The sequence below is a fragment of the Hydractinia symbiolongicarpus genome, chromosome 9, assembly GCF_029227915.1.
Source record: "Hydractinia symbiolongicarpus strain clone_291-10 chromosome 9, HSymV2.1, whole genome shotgun sequence".
NCBI classification, from domain to species: Eukaryota; Metazoa; Cnidaria; class Hydrozoa; order Anthoathecata; family Hydractiniidae; genus Hydractinia; species Hydractinia symbiolongicarpus.
Window position 1 is genome coordinate 4,803,587 of NC_079883.1, and position 21,426 is coordinate 4,825,012.

Sequence of the window (21,426 nt, forward strand, 5' to 3'; positions counted from 1 at the left end):
ACGCCTGCATTTTTCATCATGTAATTCGAATTTTGCTTTTCTCCTCTGTGATTTATTTAACCAAAATTATTTTGTAAAAGAAGCTGCAGCCTCGTCCCTAGGGCTTTATGTATCTTTTCTGACATCAGGGTGGCGATACGGTGTCAGACAAGATACAAGATGCCCTGGAGACGAGGTTGAAGAATTTCTCCCCCTCCGTCGATTGTGAATTTTTGGAGAACGTGCAGATTTTTTTCGCTCCTCATATAGTAACTAAGCTACGCTTCATCATAGTTTGGATTTTTAACTGATTCAAAACGTCAACATATATACATGAGCTTATTCTCGTCCCCAGAGCTCTTTGAGATTAAAACCTCGAAATCTCAAAGAGCTCTGGTGTTGAGAATGACATGAGCTAACTGTCCTTTTTTCCAACACTGTTAACTGTTTGCATGGTGCAGACCTCACATCCTGTTTTTAGGAGGTCTTTTGGCTTTTTGCCGCTACTAAGTTTATCATGAACAGGCGAAATGTTCTGGAAATGTGGTTTGTTTTTCTTTTTTCCTTTTTAGTCACTACTTGTTTGAGTAACATTTGCAACCTTGTCCCCAGGATTTGTTAGGTTTTTTTATATTTGTACGGCATATAAAGCCTAACAAGCTCTGGGAAGAGGTTGTAATGTTAGCGACTTTGGGCTTTATGAAGGCCTTATGAGTTTATTCACTGCTGAGTTAAATTTTGAACCAATCGTTTGTACATCACACGTATTTTGCTGCAGTAATTTTTTATTTGATCTTTCCTGTTCTTTCTTCCACGCTTTACTTTTGTTGAAGGCGGTAAACCTTTCCGTAACTTAATTTTTCCACCTTTCAACGCACCTGGCATTGGGATCATGTTCGTGTCTCCGAACTGTTGTGTCACAAAAAAACAATCTGGCCTGCAGGGTCTTGTGACCCATGAGCCGTTATTAACTTCATCAGCAAGGCAAAATGCCCTGGAAACGACAGTAAGATTTTTTATACAATGCCGTTCTCAGGGCTTTTTCTCTTTCTGACAATCAGCGTCTGAGATTGTCAAAAAGAAAAAAAAGAGCCCTTGGAACGGGGTTGGCATTTTCAGTTTTATGAACAATGTACTTATGTGCTGACCTTCTTTTCTTTGTTACAATGACTCGCAATAAAGATTGGTTAAAACTTCTCCCGCCTACGAACAATATAATTGCGAATTGTACTCATCCTGTAGCTTAACTAGACCAAATTTTTGCGAAAAAGCAGTGTTGAAGAAAAATAAATAGTTTCGTAAACAATGAAAATTCTTCAGTTTTGACAGAGTTTTTTTTTTCGCGAGATTAATTTCACGAACAAAGCCTAACTTCGCAAGAATTATTCTCTCAAGTATTAATCTCGTTAAAGTGACGAGCAATGTAACTGTCACAATATATGAAGTTTTAAGTCATTGCGAATTGTTATTTATATATATAGCCCAAGATTCGAGAGTAGTTAGTCTGCAGTTAGTACACATTCGCGAAAATCAGTTTCCGCAAAATCACAAAATGTCGCAAAATTTAATTTCTTTTCATCAAAGCTCGCATTTTTGTTTTAGTATTTCTACATTAAAATGTCTGGTAAAACTTTATTAAATTAAAAGCACCTTATTTAGAATGTTTACCTCCTTTACACTCTCCTACAAACGAGCGCATGCCATTTCCATGCTTGCTTCTGTTGTCTGCAACTCATCTCCCACTTGTTGTAAAAACGAACTTAACTTTGCAATAACACTATAAACGCGCATATTTAGCAGAACGGTGGATATAAATAAACCGGACCTGACGGAAGCAGGTAAAAGAAAACATCGGCATTATATATGTACACACGAAGATTTGTCCGAGTAAATTACTAAAATCAGTAAAACTGAAGATAAATAAATAAATAAGTTATACAGCTAACGAAGAAGAACTATTGTGAGCCGACTTGCATGTCAAACACTGCTGCCCAGCGTCAATAAAACATTCGAAACAATAATGCGCTAAGCACGATCGTTCTTTGCATTCCACCGTCTTGTGGTAACTTATCGAATCGCAGATCATACACCTTCGCATAGAGAGCTTACTGCACATGTTCTGCAGTTTTACAGGTAACACGTCAAACACTTTAGCTGTGAAAGATATTCTTCTAGACAGTCGCTTTTCTTCTGAAAGCAGATGGATTTTTCGTCGAACATGTCGGGCAAATGTATGTCTATCGTGGAGTATTTTGTAGTATAAATGTTTTGATCGGATGTCGACCATATCCGAGTAAAAGTAATCGCATATCGTACTGCGCATGCGGAGAACGTGACTTTGAATAAAAATTAAAAGCAAAAGAATTCCAAGAATAGCATAAATCGGAAGACGATATCTAATTTCATTTTCAGCTCTACAAACATTTGATTGGGTATGTGACAGCGACACATAAATTCTATTTTCGAGGAGAACTAAACTTACGGCAACGAAAAGAACAATAACGTACATTAGAAGCCATTTTAACACGCTCCATTTCTCCGACTTGGACCATGTAAACGAACGTCGCACTAAATAGGTGTGAAACTCAATCCGAGTTAAAGGAAATATTAAATCCGATAACCCACGGTTTTTCCTCTCTTGGTCAAGTTCTCTCAATCTTTGGGTGATGTATATGTTATCTTTACTCTTTGTGCCTAAATATGTCCGATTATATTCGTACGCATCGTTCAAGATGAGTAAAGTAAGAAGCGGTGAAAGATAAAGTAATATCTTCCTTAACGTTCTTGTGAAATGTGAAGAAGGTTTCCTACTGGGTTCTTTCGCCTTTAGAATTGTGGTGTCTACTTTGCCCTTTTGTAACGTACACATAGAAATATACGTCTCGTTTGTATTGCAAAAATAATCGATAGGTTTCGCGCAGAGTTTAATTCTTTCCTTGGTGTCGTCCGATTGTCGTCCCTTATTGCATATGACCTGCAGCCGATCATAATTTCTTCCACAAAACGTTTTCACAGGCAAGAAGGATGACAAACAGCTTCTTTGGATAGGAGTATAATCAGATAAATAGCCTTGCACTCGTGGTGACCCAGTTGTGGGCGGTGTTCCGCGTAATGAAACATCACTGTTGCAGTCGAGAACAAATTTCATCAAATCAATCATGCCGAGGACTGGACCCGATATTAACATAACAAAAAGAAAAATCACTAAGGCAACTTTTCCACGCGTTGACACCAAACTGGTAATAATTAGCGACACTACACACAGAATTCCTCGGGTGATTAGCGTCACCGGTGTCACTTGAACTATGAGAAACGTGATAAAGGCTAACGTTAAACACAACAATGGGTGGAGACCGCAAACTAAAATTAAAACTAACAACACTGTTAATGACAAACCAAGCGCGGCAATAAAAGTTAACAGCATTCGAATGACCAGAAACGAGTTCTGGGGTAAGAAATAACTATCTCGAAAGTCTGTGGGTGGGTGGTAATATTTGTCCCGCATCTCCTCGTCACCAGTTAGCTTACTCTCTTGTGTTCCTTTACGTTTCAAAATCCGAAAAATAGACCTTCTCTTTGTTTTCGGAGCACGTGACTTTTCTTCGTCGAGAGGGATGTCTTCCCCTATGTTGGGTACTTCGTAGCCTGCCTCGTCCTGTTTGCTAACTTTCGGTTTAAGTAACAGAGGCATATTAGAATCTGTATTTTCTCCACTATAATGGCTTCCGGAGTTATAACCATCGTCCGATGTTTTTGGGTCGTAAGCACAACGTCGCGGTTTTTGTGGCGATGGAACATTCGCCACATTTTTAATCGGTTTCGCCAAAATGACGGGAGCCGATTCCTCGATGTCGTCGTTTAAGGTTTCTCCCGACGACATTTCCACATAATTCGACTCTTTGTATTTTGTGAGGTTACCACATTCCGAGTAATCTCGATCTAACAACTCGTCGACGGCTTCAAGGAGAGGATTTTCAGTCAAATGTTCTTCGGCTGACGGTTCATTCTCGCTACCTTCGTTGTTTGAACTAAACGCTTCGACATACGACTTCGGAATTTTCCCAACGTTTTCACTCATCATGTTTTTACCACGAAGCCACTCATGATCTATTTCTTCGCAATCAATTAGAATATCTCCTTTCTCAACTCGCAGCAATCCACCACCACTTTCCTCACCGGGTTGATGGTCTTTAATAACTTTATACATGTTCCGTAGCATGACACGAATCAAGGCTTGATAACAACGTCTGCAAAATTAATCCAGTTTTAGCTAAAAGATACAAGCAGATTATTTCATCAATAACTCGTTAATTCTTTTATTGCATTGCTGGAGATCTTGATCAAAAGTTAAATGCACATTACAATAAATATTTAATTAACGAAATTGTCTCAAGCGATTTACACCACAAAGCTTATTACATTAATAGGAGCGAATAGATGAAGGCGATTGTAATAATGATTTATAAACGAAAAGCACGAAAATTGTAGTCAATAAACTACTCTAAAGAAGTGAAAAACAAAACAAACACACATTTGGCAATATCTAGACATTCAATGGGCATAACTGACAAAAACATTAAAAACGTAAACAATCTTTTTCGTAATTTCCATACTTCGTCTCACGGCTTATTGTTTTGGCGTCAAAAGTGTGTTAACGCTAAGAGATCAAACAAAATGGCGGCTGGCGTGAGAGATATGTAGCACGCAAGACGTGTATTCTGCTAAAACACATCAAACAAGTCAGTCAATAAAACTGATGCAACGCGAGATCGTTGTGTAACAATGACGTCATTATGATACAACAACACATTAACCTAAAATTACACCCATACTTGCATTATTTCTTTGAGGTTTTCTTTCTAATTTTAACAGTAGAATTCTCTTCAATGTACGAGTCACGGACGAAAAAAAAAAATTTAACAATTCCTTTGAAATATTATATAAAACCAACACATAAAAGTTATAAGTCGAAGGTTACACAATTTCAGAGAGTTTGCATCCGTTTTTCAAACTTTATGGTATCCTGAAAAACATGACATTTTACCAGACACAAGAAAAATAAGAAGCTGATGATATTGTTACAACACAGTAAAGTTTGTTTTCTCATCATTAACAAATACTTAAACACGTTTATGAGTTTCTTTACTGCACCTTTTCACATCATAACTTCAACACTTCTATAAATAAATTTTTACCCATACTTTCCAAAAAGCAAAAAATGTTATTTGCTTATTTATTAACAAAAAAACACTCAAAAATAAACACATACAAATATTTCTACCAAGAAAGGTTTAAAATTAGGAAAAAAAACAGTAGCCTGCCCCCTTTTAAAACTTCTTAATAATTGAAAGAAGTTTACAATTGGAAAAGAAAAGTGAATCACTGAAAAAAAGATCCAATAATTGGCAGGTGGTTTTTCTACTTGTGTAAAAAATAATAAATAATTGAGATAAAAAATTAAGAAAGAACTCTTTATTGCAGATTTTGTACGTAACTGTATAGCAAGCAACAATATCCATGGTTTTGGCATTTCGGTAAAATGAAAGATTCGTCAATTTCGTTCAAAGCATGTGTGGAGGAGAGCAAACAAAACAAAAAGATACACGTGCGAAGGAGAGTAAAAAACAAAACAAAAAGATAAACATATTAAAGATAACTATATTTTCAACTATGCATTATTACATAAATAATCCACAAAGCAGATGGTGCAAGGGTTCAAACAGAACTGAGTCAGAGCTGTAGGAGAAATAACAAAAACTAAACAGAGCACAATACAAGCCTCAAGCCAAACAATATAAAAATATATATGCAATTTTATTAACTTATTTTTCAAACGACCTAGTCAGAATATAAATAATAGTTTTGTTATCCTTATTAAGGGTCCTCTATTATAAAAAAATAAATAAATACATAAACACATAACAGGCTTTAGTAACGGAAAACAAACAACAAACCAAAACTAAAAAAAAAACAGAAACAGAAGTTTGTACATGATGAAAAAAGAGACACACACGTTAATTAATGAGAGGTGTAACAGTCCAGCCAAGCCCAGTACGTTAATTAATGAGAAGTGTAACAGTCCAGCCAAGCCCAGTACAGCACAGCACTTCTACATTACAAAATGTTCACAGTATATAAGTACTTAGTTATTTCTTGCCAAAATGTGGTTCTGAATTTACTTTCTGCTAAATCAAACACATCAATAGGGTACAAAAAAATGGTAAAAGGGTCCTTTGAATCCCCGCTTCTTAACCTATATACAACGTCAAAATAATATTAAAAAAACACAATCATGTTCAAACAGCCAGGAGAAAGTCATAAGTAAAACTTGTTGTAAAATTTGTTAGAAATGAACAAGGTGCAAGGGCTGCATAAACTATCTCGCATGTCAATATCAATTAAACATCACTGCAACAACACATTTTTAATTTATTAACAGAGTCATTTTACAAAACCAACCTAAAAATTGTTCCTGTCGCGACAGATATGATGCATGGCTATGATACTTGCTGACTTTTTATATTTATCTATTACACACATGCATGTGAATTTTTTAGGTCCCATACCTCTGAGAGCCTTTAGCCATTTCTTGAAAATACTGCTTAAAATTTTTTATGAAATCCTTATAATGGGGAAATTCATTAGGATTATTATTAAAACTTAAAAATCACAGCACAGCAAAATTACTTCATTGAGAGGAATCATTTCGCAAAAAAAATTTTAAACTTGTATTTTGCATCAATAAATCATATTTTGTTTTTTTGCCGTTAAAGAGTCAAATTAAATATTTTTACTCAAGGCGTAATGGGTCAGTTGTTTATCGTGCCGTAACGTGAACCCAGAGGTCGTGGGTTTGAACCCACCTGATGGCAGTTTTTCTAAAACAAAATTTGAATAAAAAAAGCTCGTTGATGACATTGCAATTGACCATTTGGGACATGATTAGTTAGTCAGTTATGTTGTGTTCGCGTCCTCTGACCGACTCACTTTTGGTAATAAAAAACCGAGTCAGTAAGTCAGAAAAAGACCGGGAATAAATTTTGCGAGAAAAAGAAAATTTTTTTCGCCAGAACTAATTTATGCAAAGTTGACAAAAACTTGCGAAAATTAATTTCGCTATAAATTAATTCCTTTAGGACACTCCTGTGGCTACTGACAGTTTGACAGTTTACTGACACAAGGTGGCGAAAAATGGTCTACAAACGAATGGCGCTATACTGTCTTGGCCCTGGGAACAAATTTGCTTGCTCCAATCTGAAAGCCTGACCAACTCATTTTTGCAGGGTCTTCAGGACCTGAACACAACATATTTTTGATGGTGGCCATAGTATCTAATTACAGGCTAAATAGTACAACACCTATAATAAATAGGTCATTTTCATTATAAAAAATGACGTCGCATTGTGCAGAAAGTTTGAGCGAGCGCAAAAACCTGCATGTTAAACCTACCTAGTTTACATTTAAATCACTTTTTATATACTTTCCTTTAAATGGGTTGTTGTTCTGCATTTGGGTATAATAGTCAGTTCGGGAGATGACACTAAAAGGGAAACGGTTTCCCATGTTTTAGAGGGAAATTCCCATGTCATATAGGGAAATGGTTTCCCATATAGGAAACTGTTTCCTAAACTAATTTTTTTCATATTAATTTGGGTTTCCTTTTTGGGAAACCGTTACCCATTCTTAGAACCATTTTATGGAATTGCGGAAAGAGGCTACGATAATTTTTTTTCCTTCTGTGAAAATTTGTGGAAAAACATTCCCTTTTTATTGGTTAAAAATTTGTAGTGTGCTTCTTAACCAGCTTGTGTGCAGATTCCTTTTTTATTTTGGTGGTTTCCCTAATAGGAAACCATTGCCGTATTTTTGGCCTGTTTAGGGTAACGGTTTCCCAAATGGGAAACGTGAAGTTTCCCATATGGGAAACGTTTCCCAGACGGTTGGGTGGTTTCCCTTTTGTACTCCACTGCTGAAGTGATAGATGGTCGTTGGTTATTTGTATTACTGTCTTCTGCTTTAAAGGGGAAATTCTAAAACCGCTCCTAGTATTCAAAATTTACATCTTAACAATTTTTGCTAATAAACCGAAATATGTCACTCATTTTCCTCCAATGTCTTTTGTTCCCTGCTGGCTGGCCCTTTTTTATATATATTTAAAAAAAAGCTACAGCTAATAGCATTAGCTTGGCAGGAACAGTTTTTACAAATCAGCTTTTTTTAACGGTTTTACAGTGTATATATATATATATGTAAAGTACAAAAACACAACGCCGGTATGGAATTATGGTAAGAGTAGAGTAGGGTAAAGATAAATACAGCTACGTACAGGTTTTTGTTTTGACAACGCAGTAGGATTCGTCCGCCATTTTGTTGTTTTTGTTGCCAAGAAGAATGATGAAATTTTGAAAAGACCAGATGGAGGAGGTCGACTGTTACCGCGCCACTTTGTTCCCGGGCGCTTTTCTCAAATCAAATGCAAATGCAAAGGCAAATTACAAGAATTTAAATTAAGGCAATTTGCTAGGTTGTGCAATGAATGCGCAGAAGATAATAAACACCTTATGGAATGCGAAAATCCAAATTTTTGAACTGGACAAAATCTTCTTAAATTTCTGATTATGATGTGGCTAGCACGCATCCGGAAAGCAAAAAGTAGCTCTGGGTTTTTGGCTTATTGACAGATCTGAGGAAAAATGTAGTCTCGTGCAAGAGACAAAATATTCAGTGTTAGAATGAAGAAAAAAGTGTTCTCCGTAAGTGGGGAAGGGGAAGGAGTACATGCCTTGCGGTTTGTCTTCCCTGTCACTTAACAAGCGAGTAAATGATTATTATAAACTGGAAATACTATTTGGTATAAGTAAGAAGAAGCGCTCATTTTCCCGCACAAACCCCATTTCATCATCACTGTAGCCATGTGTACACGAAAAGTACCATGGATATTAAGACTTTACATTATGCGGCAGACTATAAACGCAGAGTCAAGACACAAGACAATTAAGACAAAGATGAGTCTACATCGTCTTGAACAGAAATTTCAGGCACAAAAAATCATTTGTTTCTTTCTTATAAAATCAAAAATACTTTATATAAACCTATTTACAATAATCAATATGTTCATATTTTAGCAGAAGTAGAATTCTTATTTCTAGATAATAGCGTTTTTGAAATCATTTTCGCGTTTAATAATTTTTGTTGCATTCGCGCATCATTAAAACATTGCGTAAAACTAATCCAGGTATAACGGACAAAAAAAAAAATTATATGCTAAAATTAATAGCACGAAGAACGGCTTGTTGTCTTTAGCGCAGTTAGGGGCAACAGCTGAGTTGATTTCCAAACATTATAGCAATAGCACAAAATAAACAATTTTAGTTTCAAAAATAGAAATAATGCCTATTCCCAATCGCCACTGTCATGAGATTCTGATCGATCTGGTCTCTCAGGTGGAGGGATCATGGCAGATATCTTATCCATGGGTGATAAGTTGTCCATGGACTTTTCTTTATTTTGTGATTTTGATCCAGATATCCCTTTCCTTCGCATTGTTAATTTACTAAACAAATCACTCATCAAATCCCCTCCTCCAGCTGCAGGAGCATTCTCTTTTTCCTTCTTTCGTTCAAGTTTTCTTTCCTTTGAGCTTTTCAGTTTGGCTGCTTTCGTTCCACCGGCGTTTCGGATAGCAGACATCAGATCAGACCGCCCTCCATCGGCGGTGACGGCTTCAGGTACGTTCTTTGGTTTTGCACCTCCTTCTAAAAGCAATGCATTTGTTTTCAAGAAAATGCAATTACATAAATGATAAACAGACAATATTAAGGAAAAGAAAATTGTGATTGAGAGGCCTGAACATAAATTGGGAACTTGGAACTGGGAACCAAATTTTTGAGATAAGAAAGTTCTATATGTACACTGAAACAATTAGGTCCCGGTAACTCCAACACCGGATAACCCTACATTATCTCGAACCATTTTCTTGGGTCCCTTGAACTTTCGTTACTTAAAAAAAACTCCGAATAACTCAAACCTAATTCTAATTAACTTTAACCTCTGATAACTCAAACTTTTTACTCGAGAAAAGGAAATCAAAGACTAGAATAATGTCAGATTTTTTTTTATCTTTTATTAACTGATGTAATATAGATAGATAATGCTTTTTGTCAAGGGACTTACATGCCTTTTTCATCGCCAAGTTGCACCTTTTCGCGGACACTGTTGCCCTATTTTTTAAAAAATCCCTTTAACTCGAACTACAATCTCATTTTTGACTAAATTCGAGTGACTGAGAGCTTCGTTTAACTTGAGTATCGTTAAGTGGAACTTTTTTCTCAGATAACGTTACCGAAGTTAACCGTAGTAACAAAATAAAACATCTAAAGGTTAGCGAATTTTAGCGTTCGCGAAATTACTACTCCACTAAAGAGTATTAAATCGTTTTTAGAGGAAATACTAACTTCTATAAAAGTTCACCATGACTTTGGGGAAATGAATACTAACAAGCATGGCAAATGGTCATCTCGGACTTTTTGCACTTCTATAGATTCATTCATGATTTAGTTATTTTGGTTTCGTCTAAAATTTCCGTTCACCACAAAAAAATATCCATTATTTGGGCGATTTGCAAATATTGAAAATACGAAAATAAAAACCCTTTAAAATAATATTCAGGTTGTAGCAAAATCAAATTTAAACTGTCAAGGTATTAAGAAACATTTTTTGTAGCCTATTCTTTGCAGCCATTTATATATTCTGTGTGGTTTTTGCATACCCTGTGCGGTTATTGCTTTTTATATTATCATTTATTTATTTATTATCATTATATTATCATTATTTATTCACTTGTTATATTATTATTATTATTTTTTTATAGATTTCTAATAGGTTTTATAAACTTTACTAGCATTGGTATTACAATTTTTATTTTTAGTATGTATATTAAAACAGCCTTTTTATTGATAACAGTTAACCGAGATAACTTTAACCGACGGAAGATGCTGTATAAATATTTAATAAATAAATAAATTCTAACCTTGCTGTTGCACATCATCTGGTAGAGATGGTGGAGGCGGTGGTGGGGGCATCGCAGGTTCCGCAGGAGCTACTGACGCAGGTGGTGGTGGCGGTGGCGGCGGAGGAGGAGGCATGTCCCCGGATGGTGGCGGAGGTGGTGGCGGTGCACTAGCTGCAGCTGGCGGTGGTGGAGGTACATCAGTGCTTTCAACAGCAGCGTCAATAGTGGGTAGTTCGGGTATATTCATGGGCAAAGATGGTGCGATGGATTGTCCAACATCTCCGCTAAATAAAAACATAAAAACTAAATAAAAACAAAGGAACTAAAAACATAAAATAAGTCTAAAAAAATTTCTGTTCGACACTCAGTTGACTTTCCCTAATTCAAATTCCCACGGAGAAAAATTTTTGTTCGAATTATAGAGAGAAATTACGTTAATTTTAAAATCAAGAAAACATAATTTAAGTTTCATTCAATCTTTATTTTCATAGTTCACACAAAAAAGAAACTGCTTTACATTAGAGAGACGATCTCTTCGACAATACGAGTTGCATCACCAACTTTTTTGAATTTTAGAAAAACATTCGAATTTTCAAAGTTCTGTTTACACTCTAAAATTCGAATTAGGGAGGTAATTTGGAGAATTCCTAGAAGACGCGACAACTTTTAGAACTAACTTTTATTACATTTTTAGTAAATTAGGCTGTACGGTTACTCCTATTTTCTTTGACAACGTGTAATCGTCAGCAGAACTTACAGTATTCACAGCCAAGTTACACAATAACAGGCGATAAAATAACTTCAAACCTGTATGAAATATCATCAACCACTCCTGGAAGGTCGGGCAAATAAACAGGAACATCGATTTCAGGAACTTCACCGAGTCCTGGCATGTACAAGTAGTTATCTGCAGTCCCACGTTCAAGTTGTTCTCGATTCGTAATTGTGCTAGGAGCCTCGCCAATGTTTTCCTCGTCCTCTTCTATGTTAGCACGTGTTTTCGTAATCACACCTGTGAAAAAGAACATTAAGCAAATTACCGAACGACGAACCCTAAGGGAAATAAGGAAAGAACGAGTCTGAGTTGATCAGAAAAATAAAAGTAAAAACTATATTATAAGGAAGGTGCAGCAGGCTTATATAGTACATAAGCTTATATAGTACATAAGTAAAGCCTGCAACAACGAAACTAAATCGAAACAACTCGTATTGCCAATGACTGAATCTATGATGTGATATGCTAGAAATGTAAAGAGGCAATCATTAAAACATAAAAAGACGAAAATATTTACTATGACTTTTTGGTTGTTTACGTGAAATTGTTTTAAGCCTACTTCTTAAGCAGAAGAGTTTTTTTTTATTCACCAAATGCTTTAAAATCCTTACAATAGATTGGTCAACGCTGTTTAAAATCTTACTTATTTACCTCTGTAGTTTTTAAATATGGTGTCTGGTACAAGACAGATTTTATTAAATATGACGGTTTACACAATGCAGGGTAAATTTATTGTTCAAAATCAATGTTAAAAATAAAATTCAACTTTTTTAAAAAAATTTATTACGACTTTTATCTAAACCTTTTATGCAATATAGACAAACTAAATTCTATCATTGTTTTTCTGAAATTTGACTCTTAGCTACTCTGAGGCAAACTTGCTTAATTAATAATTGTGCCAAACTGGATAGTTACTAAGTTTTCAATATTAAAAAATTTTTCAGTCTAAAAAAAACCCGTAATCGTTTTATACACCAAAATACAACTTGTAAAAACACCATACCTGCAAGTGGATCCATAATAACATATTTGTTGTAAGGGTTCTCAGCAGTATTAAACAGGAGTAAAGAACTGACGCTGTCAATTGCTTTGGGTAGTTTCCCCAAGCCTTCTCCTTTTTTTTCTCGTTCTTCCTTCTTCAACTTAATGTTAACACTATAAAACTGTAGTTTCTCTTTTATCGTGTTTTCGTTAACAGGTCTATGCTTACTTGCTATATTGTGCTGACTTCTCTTTATTTCCTTTAAGTCATTATCAATTTCAAAGATTGATTTGTAAATTTCTAACGTATCATCAGCAGGGTATTTCGCCCCTGAAAAAACTCTGATGGCTTTCTTGCTACCCTTTAATGCGTTAATCTTGGCTTGCGCATGGTCAGCTCGTTTATTGATAGCATCAAGTTTTTGTTGACTTTCATGAACACGATTGGTTATTCTTTTGAAAACATCATCAGTAACGTTTTCGAGATACTCAAGTGTGTCAGCTATTTGCAATACAAATTCTTCTTGACGCAACTCTGTAGAAATGATGGGCACGCTGTAAGCCTGCACAGGCATTGTTTATGATTCTATAAATAGAAAAAAACGTCACATGAATAAAAAAGAAATGATTTGACAGAAGGGAGAAAGAGAGAATAACATAGAAAATAAACAGGTGTTGAATGGAATACGATGCAACAAAAAAAAAAGGGTTAAAAACTGAAATATGAATCAAGTAACACCAAATAAGCATAGAAAAAAGGGTAAGTAATCCTAAAAACCTAAGACCTATTATTTTTTGTGTGAGAGGTGCATGGTATTTTTTGTGTGAGAGGTGCATGGTATTTTTTGTGCGAGAGGTGCATGGTATTTTTTTGTGTGAGAGGTGCATGGTATTTTTTGTGTGAAAAAAAAATTGAACCGTGACAGGGAAATACCAACAAAAACATTTCAAGCTCACATGGTCAGTGATCAGCTTCTACAAACACCAATAAATACATAGGGAAGCATCGTAAAAGAAAGTCAAAAGCAGCCCTAACATCAGCCTACATGTTAAGAATTGTGAGACGTTTTAAACTCTGTGTGAAGCAACCATTACTTCTATGCAAACTGCATGACAGTATAGTGTTCTCCTTTCTGGTGTTAACCAAAATATTACACTTTCATCTGCTTACTGCTTCTTCTTGTTTATTGTGAGAAAAAGAACCCAGAAACTGTAAAGAAACACAGATGGTTACAGAAGATGTATCTAATAATGCATTTCTTGGTAGGACATGTTTGTTAAAACCTTACAACTGCAACTTTTGCAAGTTGAGATTTTCACTACCACTACATTGTGCAAAATTATTCAATTGCCTACCAAAAGAAATAGCAAATTATATCAAATGTGATTTTCCAGTGTTAAAGAAGCTGCTAGATTTATTTTGGTCTTCAATTCCAGATGAAAGCCTAATTATAGGCCTCAAAGCAAGTAAAAGGCATTTTGGATGATCGTTTTGAAGAATTGCTTCAAAATTTATCAAAAGTAAGTAAGTATATATCTTTTTAACATTTTCTCAACATTCTTCATCAACAGTTAACAATTTTTATTTGGGAGCTGTTCAGACAATACTTTCAATAATACTTATTACTAGGAGCCAATCATTTGAATAATATATACTGAATATCACAGTTGGACAAAAAGTTTGAGATAACATCTCAAGAACCACAAGAGTAGATTTTAATTTAACACAAGAAGTTGATAATATATGTACATATAAAGCTGGGTTTACATCAATGAGAATAACGTTATTCTTATGCTAATTTGCATGTTACTGGTACGCAATAAGAATTATATTTTTTGGTGTGAACATTCCCCTTATTTGCATGTTATGTTCTTTGTATGAAATTCATATAAATTAGATAAGGATGTGAATAAATATCAGAACTTGAGATAAAAGCGAAACCGCTTGGATCTTTCTTAATGTATTACCTAAATGTATTGTTTTGCGAAGCTTAAATAAAAAAATTTTTGTGATTATCTCTGTTGAAAAAATCAATGCACAGAGCAAAAAAAAATATGGTACAGCCAAAAAAAAGGGTTGTCTTTATTCTAATTTCTTTCAGCATAATGTTGTACTAACTCTTTGATTCTTCAAGGCTAAAATACACGATCCGTGAAGGTCAAAGCCTGATGGATGACCTGTAGGGGAAACTTTGTGAAAGGTTTCTTGTCTAAATGTAATCCATTGTTTAAACATACAACGCATGTTATGAAAGTCTTTCAAATCGTGGCTAGCAAAATGAAAAAAATTATCACAGCAACTGTTTTAAGAAAAAGAAAGAAAAAAGGAAGAGATCTATATGGGTAAAAACGCAGATAAAGGCCATAGAATTAAAATGAGGCAACTTTAATTGAAATATCTCGTTCATTCCGCACCACTCTTTTTTGAACTTTTCATATTAACTCTTTCAAATAATAAGATCTTAACGAATTTATCTTCACCTTCACATCGTTCTCTCAAAGTAGAGAAAAGAGAGTTTTTAAAGAGAGATTTTTAAAGAGGGAATTTTCGTCGACTTCTCTCGTATTAAAAAGACAAAATAACCTGGGGATGAGGGGGTTCGCGCCATTTCTCAATAAAATCCTCTGTAAGTTCAATTTTTTTTTGCTTTAGCCATTTTCTCTTGTGGTTATCTTGATTGTTTTTTTCCTGTAGCTTTCAACTTTATTTTTTGCATAATATTCGGAAAGTGATTCATGACATCAAACGTTACAAACAATAGATTTATGAAATTTCAATAGAGAAAGACCATCCGTTTAATCGAAAAGGATGAGCACATCTTTTTGAAATGATGGATAGGTCGAATTTGGCAGGTCAAAATGTTCACATGTTCCTTCTATTTTCATTGCCGGAATTTCTTATTCGCATGCATAAGAATTAAGTTTTGACATAAGAATAACCTTATTCGCATTGACTTAAAGGGATCTTTTACAAGTTGGACTTACCTAAAAGATTTTCATAAAAAATTCCCAATGACATATTCACTTTTCGTTAAAAGTTCATGTAACCTCTCCTAGATATTGTTTTTTAAATATTTGTTTTTCTTGCAAGCTTGATGGATTTCTCAATCTTCTTGTTTGTTACGAATTTCAGACTAGCTCCAGTCCTTTTTAGTGGCACGTGACCCTGTTACATAATATTTCAGTAGCGCTCATAAATTTATGACTTTCGCTCGCTATTATTAATGACTTTCATAACCAAAAATAATTAATTTACTATTGCAACAAATTTAAAAAAAATCAACGTACTTTCCACATCGATCTCTGCAGGAATGATTTATGTTTTCTTTTAAAAAATAATTCAACATGATATCTGCCTGTCTAAGCAATAAATCGAAAAAATAATATATTAGCATGATTTCTTTCATTTTAAATTTGAAAGAATTTATTTCAACAAACAGGTTGTAAAAATTACTGATCTATAACCTGTTGACCTAGGCGGGGCATGATGCTCAAGTGAGTATTGCCAACCTTGTTCACAACAATCCTTGGGGACGAGGTTGCCTAAGGTACTCAGTAGATGGATATATTTTTATTAAAAAATATTAAAAAATCAATAAAAAAGAACACTACTTTAATTCATCCCACGATACAGAAAGAGACAGAAATTACTGTATAATTAAAGTTTTTTTTCCTATGGTGTTCTTGCAATATGTAGCGCAAACATCAACACTGCTCTGCACCTCCATGAATAGGCCTTTTAAAAGCATACATCACACATTAATGTCCAACAAAACCCTCATAATTCGCCATTTTTTGCATTATATTAAATTTTTAGCATTATATTAAATATATTTTAGCGTTTTCTGCAATGATTAAATCAAACTACATTTTTAATGATGCAGTTGAAGCGCAATAAATATGTTAACTGATTTTTTGCTAAGAGTTTGTTGTTCCTGCATTGCCGTAGGAGGCAACTGAACTATGCTCTGGAAAAACAAATTTGTTTTCCAGAGCATCAGAAAAAAGTATTTATACTTTTTTCTGATGCTCTGGAACATTTTATGTGCAATTTCACCACATCAAATAATTGCTGACGCAAAGGTACATGTTTTGAAAATATATGTCGGTAATCACGTCAGCAAATGCTGAGTATTGTCTCAAATTACAAAGGTTGTAACCGCCTTTAAACCTATTCGTGCTGGAGGGGGATGGGTGATGCAGCCCCTTCTCCCTTCTTTCTTTAACTTTTTCCATACCTTTTTATGGGTTATAGTCACACCTTGATATTTTGTTACTTTTGCCTTCCAAAATATATCCTTCTGAAATAAAAACCATACACAAATGTGTGGCATGTTAAATAATAAGTAACTTTCACAACCTGCATCTCAAATAAAAGTCCTTTGAAATAAAAATTATGTGCATTTTATTTTTCGTTAAATTGCAGAATTATTTTAATTTTTTTTTTAAAAAAATAATCGTTCATAGAGAACATTTGTTTCACTTTGCCGAGAGAAGGTATCTGTTCTGCCTGTAACAGTCAGTAATAATTAAAGCGCTAATGAAATATTATGTAACAGGGTCACATGCCAGTAAAAAAGACTGGAGCTGGAATGAAAATTTTTAACGAAGAAGGTTAAAGATAACCAGGATGCCGGTCAAGCGAGAAGAAATATAAATATTTATAAAGCTATATCTGGAGTTACATGAAGTTTTAACAAAAAGTGAATATTATCATTAGCATTTCTCCTGCAAATCTTTTAGGCGAGTCCAACTTTTAAAAGTACCTTCGGATCCCTTTAAGGACTAAAACATGGTGTGTTGAAAGGAGGCAGTGTATGTCTGGCATTTTCGGGAGGGGTCAGTATTTTAAAAAATCATTCACTTTCTGGCTAAAGCAGACAGTTAGGAAAAACCAGTAATTAACTGATTAATACACACTAGATTAAACACTAGATTAATTAGAAAAAATTTTATATTAATTTGAAATATACAATCAATTAATAAACGGTAATCGGTAATCGGTAATCTCCAACCTTTCTTAACAAAAATCAGTAATATTACTTGTCTAGTGTGTCCAGCTCCTTTGTTATCTCTTAATTAAATGAATGCCAATTAATAAAACAAATTTTTATCTTTGGTGTCACAGAAGTGTGCATTGTGCTAGTATGGATAACATGTGCTAGTTGGACTGTTCAAGAAAATATCTTCAGTTCGCTTCTATTCCATGGACTCAACAGAGGAAAAAAAGAAGTACAATTTTAATTGATGTTTTAATATGCTTATAAATCTGGTTTCCGTAAAAATGAAGAAACCATTGCAAGCATGAGTGGGATCTTCAGCAGGATTTCATAACAAGGATCTAGTTTAATGCCAATGTGCATGCTTTACTTCATTTTCAGTGATTTCAGACGTGGTAACATTTCTGAAAACATTAAAAAGAGTGAAGTGGTTGGTAAAAGTTCTTTATTGTGTGACTCAACGACCGGAATAATTATAAAAAGATGCTGGAGAAATAAGATTAGTATATATATATAATGTTTAATGAAATCTACTATATAGCTATATACTATTAACATTGTAACTAGGCACAGATTGATTTTACACTTTGCACAAGAGTTTTAAGGAAAATCCCAAGATTTACTTTGGATTTTCTCATAAGCAGTTCTTGCACAGAGTAATTTTGATACTGTTGGAAAGCTATTCCTCTGTTTTCCAATTTTGAATAGTAATGTACTACTTTAATGTGGACACTAACTGAGTATGAAAGGGTTAGGCAGGGACACAAATATGTGATGTTAGAGTCAAGTGAATGCTGAAAATAAGGTCGGTCAGTGAATAATAACTCAAAACTTTTAACAACATCGTGTCCAAGTAGCTAACCATAATGTGTGCTATTGATAAACATCAATATGTAATGATAAATTGATATTTTGTGTGCCAGTTTAAAGTCAGTTCTTGAGAACCCTTGGCAGTCAAAACCAGAATTTTTAAGCGAAGCAGAACTATAATGGTGGGTAAATTTTTTGTCGCTCTAGCCTTCTCTAACTCTTTTGTCAAAGATTTTGGTCAAAAAAACGATGAACATTTGACTCTAGGATAGATAGATGTGCATATTTTACATTGCTAGCCTCACAAATATCGAGGGATATACCCTGTCTATTATTTCCAGGATGGGCCATGGCTTAGATGGAGAGTGCTAGAGTATTTAATGCTCATTTTGAGTTACGCAGACCCAATTAGGGCCCACACTCTACTAGACAACTCCCGGCAACATCCAACGGCCCACACATTGAGCCATCTCCCCAATTTCCCTCACATGGCTTGGGTTAATCCGGGGCTATGGTAACATTCACTCGCCCATGTTAAATCATCGACAAGAGTAATAGAACCCCGGTCTCCCACACAGAGTAAGAGAGCTACCACTAATCTAGTTGCGATGTCTGCCTTCAGTCAGAGGGTAATTAGGCAACTAGCAGACAAGTGGTAGCTCAAATAGTGATTTAACAGAGTTGATTAAGAACTTACCATTGTAATTATGCTGTAATCATCGTAAATAGCAGAATAGATACAACATGGATCAAGTTTGTGTTCTTAAAAAAAATGCCAGACTAAATATTGTTGTACTTATATTGCCAATTAACAATTTATGGCACAACCTATTGTATATATCTCTGCTTTAAATAATGGAAATTTAACTTAACATGCAAAATAATAAATATGGCAGATGATGCATCGCCTAAGGCTGAGGAATATTACATCACATATTCTTGTTGTAGAGATATTTAAAAACAATTTCATTGTTTATTATGTTGGCACCTGAGGTTTGTTAGGTCACATAAGACGAGATAAATTATCTTGGAGTATCATGATCAAATCAGCGTACAACACACGTTCCTTTTGGTGAAGAGAATAAAATGACTGCTAAGTGATTTATCGTAAGGAAAATGGAATTTTTTATGCAAATAAAGAAATTGTAGAAATAATAAACTTTTTGTGTGTGCTCAAACACATGCCGGTGTTGGACACAATACTGTGATGTAATTAGCGTTACATAACCTAATTGAAAAGGTTTTGCGCTTAAAAACAATGCATTGCAATCATATCCGTTGTTTCCACAATGATTAGGGTTAGGCTTGGGGTTATTATTATATTCCTATAAGTATTTTTTTAATTGCATAGGTTATTGTCATGATACAAATAGAACATGTAGGTCACATATGCTACTTTTGTAGGAATTCTATCGTACGGATACGATTAGAACGCATTGGTCATGTAGGTCGCATAGGTTACTTTTGTAGGAATTACATCATCCCGATACTAATAGAACGCCCTGGTCACGTAAGTGGTGTAGGTTACTTTTGTAGAAATTCCATCGTCATAATACAATAGCACGCGTTGGTTGCGTAGGTTCCTTTTATAGAAATTCTTATTTATTGCAGGGGGTATTCTAAAGTCACTCTACTTTCCTATTTTACAATAACTTTATTACCAAACAAGCTATCTGGGAGTAAAAAGACATTTAAATCATAATCACAAACCTAGCTATGAATCATCATGATTTTTCTCATGATTATTTGGGGGAACTTTCTTTAAAGTTTTTAAGTAGCCTAATTAAAATATAAGTTACAAATCACCTAAAATGTTGCCTAATTAGGTGACACATTATTGCTATCTATCTATCTATTAGGCCACCATACCATACCATAACCTAATCAGGTCTTTATAAAGGACTGGCCTTGTTTTTCACACATTTTCTAGAGCATAAGCTAGCTAGCTATCTACACAACAGTAAAAAAAATGAATAAACGAATGAGTTTTGAATAGAAAAACACTTGTAAGCTCTTACCTCAGCCCACGAGAATAAGCTTTATTCTTACCAGCAAATGAAAAAGTTGTTAGCGAGCAAACAAAGTACAGTGCAGTACAGGTAGCGACTTCCCTCTACACTCCCCAACAAAATAATGCAAGTAAATGTCGTTTAGGCACATGACTTTTACCTCCACTTTGCTTTCGATTTCTCTTTCAGTCACGGAGGGCCGGGGGTGGTGGTTGGGTTCACTTGCCGCTTTATAAAACTTTACCTGTCATTAAATTCAATTATTTTACAAGAGATGGAAACAAAACTGATATTTAAATATGGGATTGCATTTGGATTTACTTGGGAAGAAAATAGAAACACAAGAGACCTAAAGAAGCAAAATACCCTGATCCGGTTATCCGATGCAGAGGTCTGATTGCTGTCTGTGGTAATCAGAGAATAATTTAACGATAAAAAGCACTTTATTTTCAACTCCAAGAGTTATTTAAAAAAAAGCCTCTTCATTTTTCTCACAGCGTTATTTTAGGCATGTTTTTAAAGGGTACTGCTTGAGGTTTTTTACAGCTTAGAAGAATTTGATGCAAGGAGGAATAATCAGCTGATTTTGGAACCTCATCCAGGGCATCTTGTATCTTTTCTGACATCAGCCGTTCCCATATAAAAAAGAGACAACCGGCGCTAGGAACGAGTTTGGTGATTTTGATTTATAATTTTTTTTATCAAAAATGATGAGGGACAAGAAAGTCTTCATTGTATTCACAGGTGTTCAAGAAAAAGTAAGGCAAAACATAGTTACAAGAAAAATTTGTTGTGGCTATGGGCAAAAAAATCAAGGGTAAACATACACTTTGATTTGAAATGAGAACCCAGTTTAATGAT

At 34.6% G+C, this 21,426-nt stretch overlaps 1 protein-coding gene across 5 annotated transcripts; it reads right to left on the reverse strand.

The window, feature by feature from the left end:
* Positions 1-1,805: 1,805 nt before the first annotated feature.
* On the reverse strand, positions 1,806-20,731 carry LOC130656328 (WASH complex subunit 1-like). 5 transcript variants are annotated; one of them, XM_057459160.1, is made up of 7 exons: positions 20,575-20,709; positions 19,254-19,318; positions 12,769-13,332; positions 11,798-12,002; positions 11,009-11,274; positions 8,306-9,734; positions 4,002-4,249 (listed from the first exon to the last, which is right to left on the reverse strand). In XM_057459160.1, the coding sequence occupies exons 3-6, from the start codon at positions 13,319-13,321 to the stop codon at positions 9,373-9,375; spliced, it is 1,386 nt and encodes a 461-aa protein (XP_057315143.1). In that variant the 5' UTR covers positions 13,322-13,332; positions 19,254-19,318; positions 20,575-20,709; the 3' UTR covers positions 4,002-4,249; positions 8,306-9,372. The 5 variants fall into 5 exon arrangements, with proteins under 5 accessions (XP_057315141.1, XP_057315143.1, XP_057315145.1 ...); XM_057459162.1 differs by having other exon boundaries at positions 20,606-20,663; XM_057459159.1 differs by lacking the exon at positions 19,254-19,318 and having other exon boundaries at positions 20,575-20,731.
* Between the last annotated feature and the right edge of the window lie 695 nt (positions 20,732-21,426).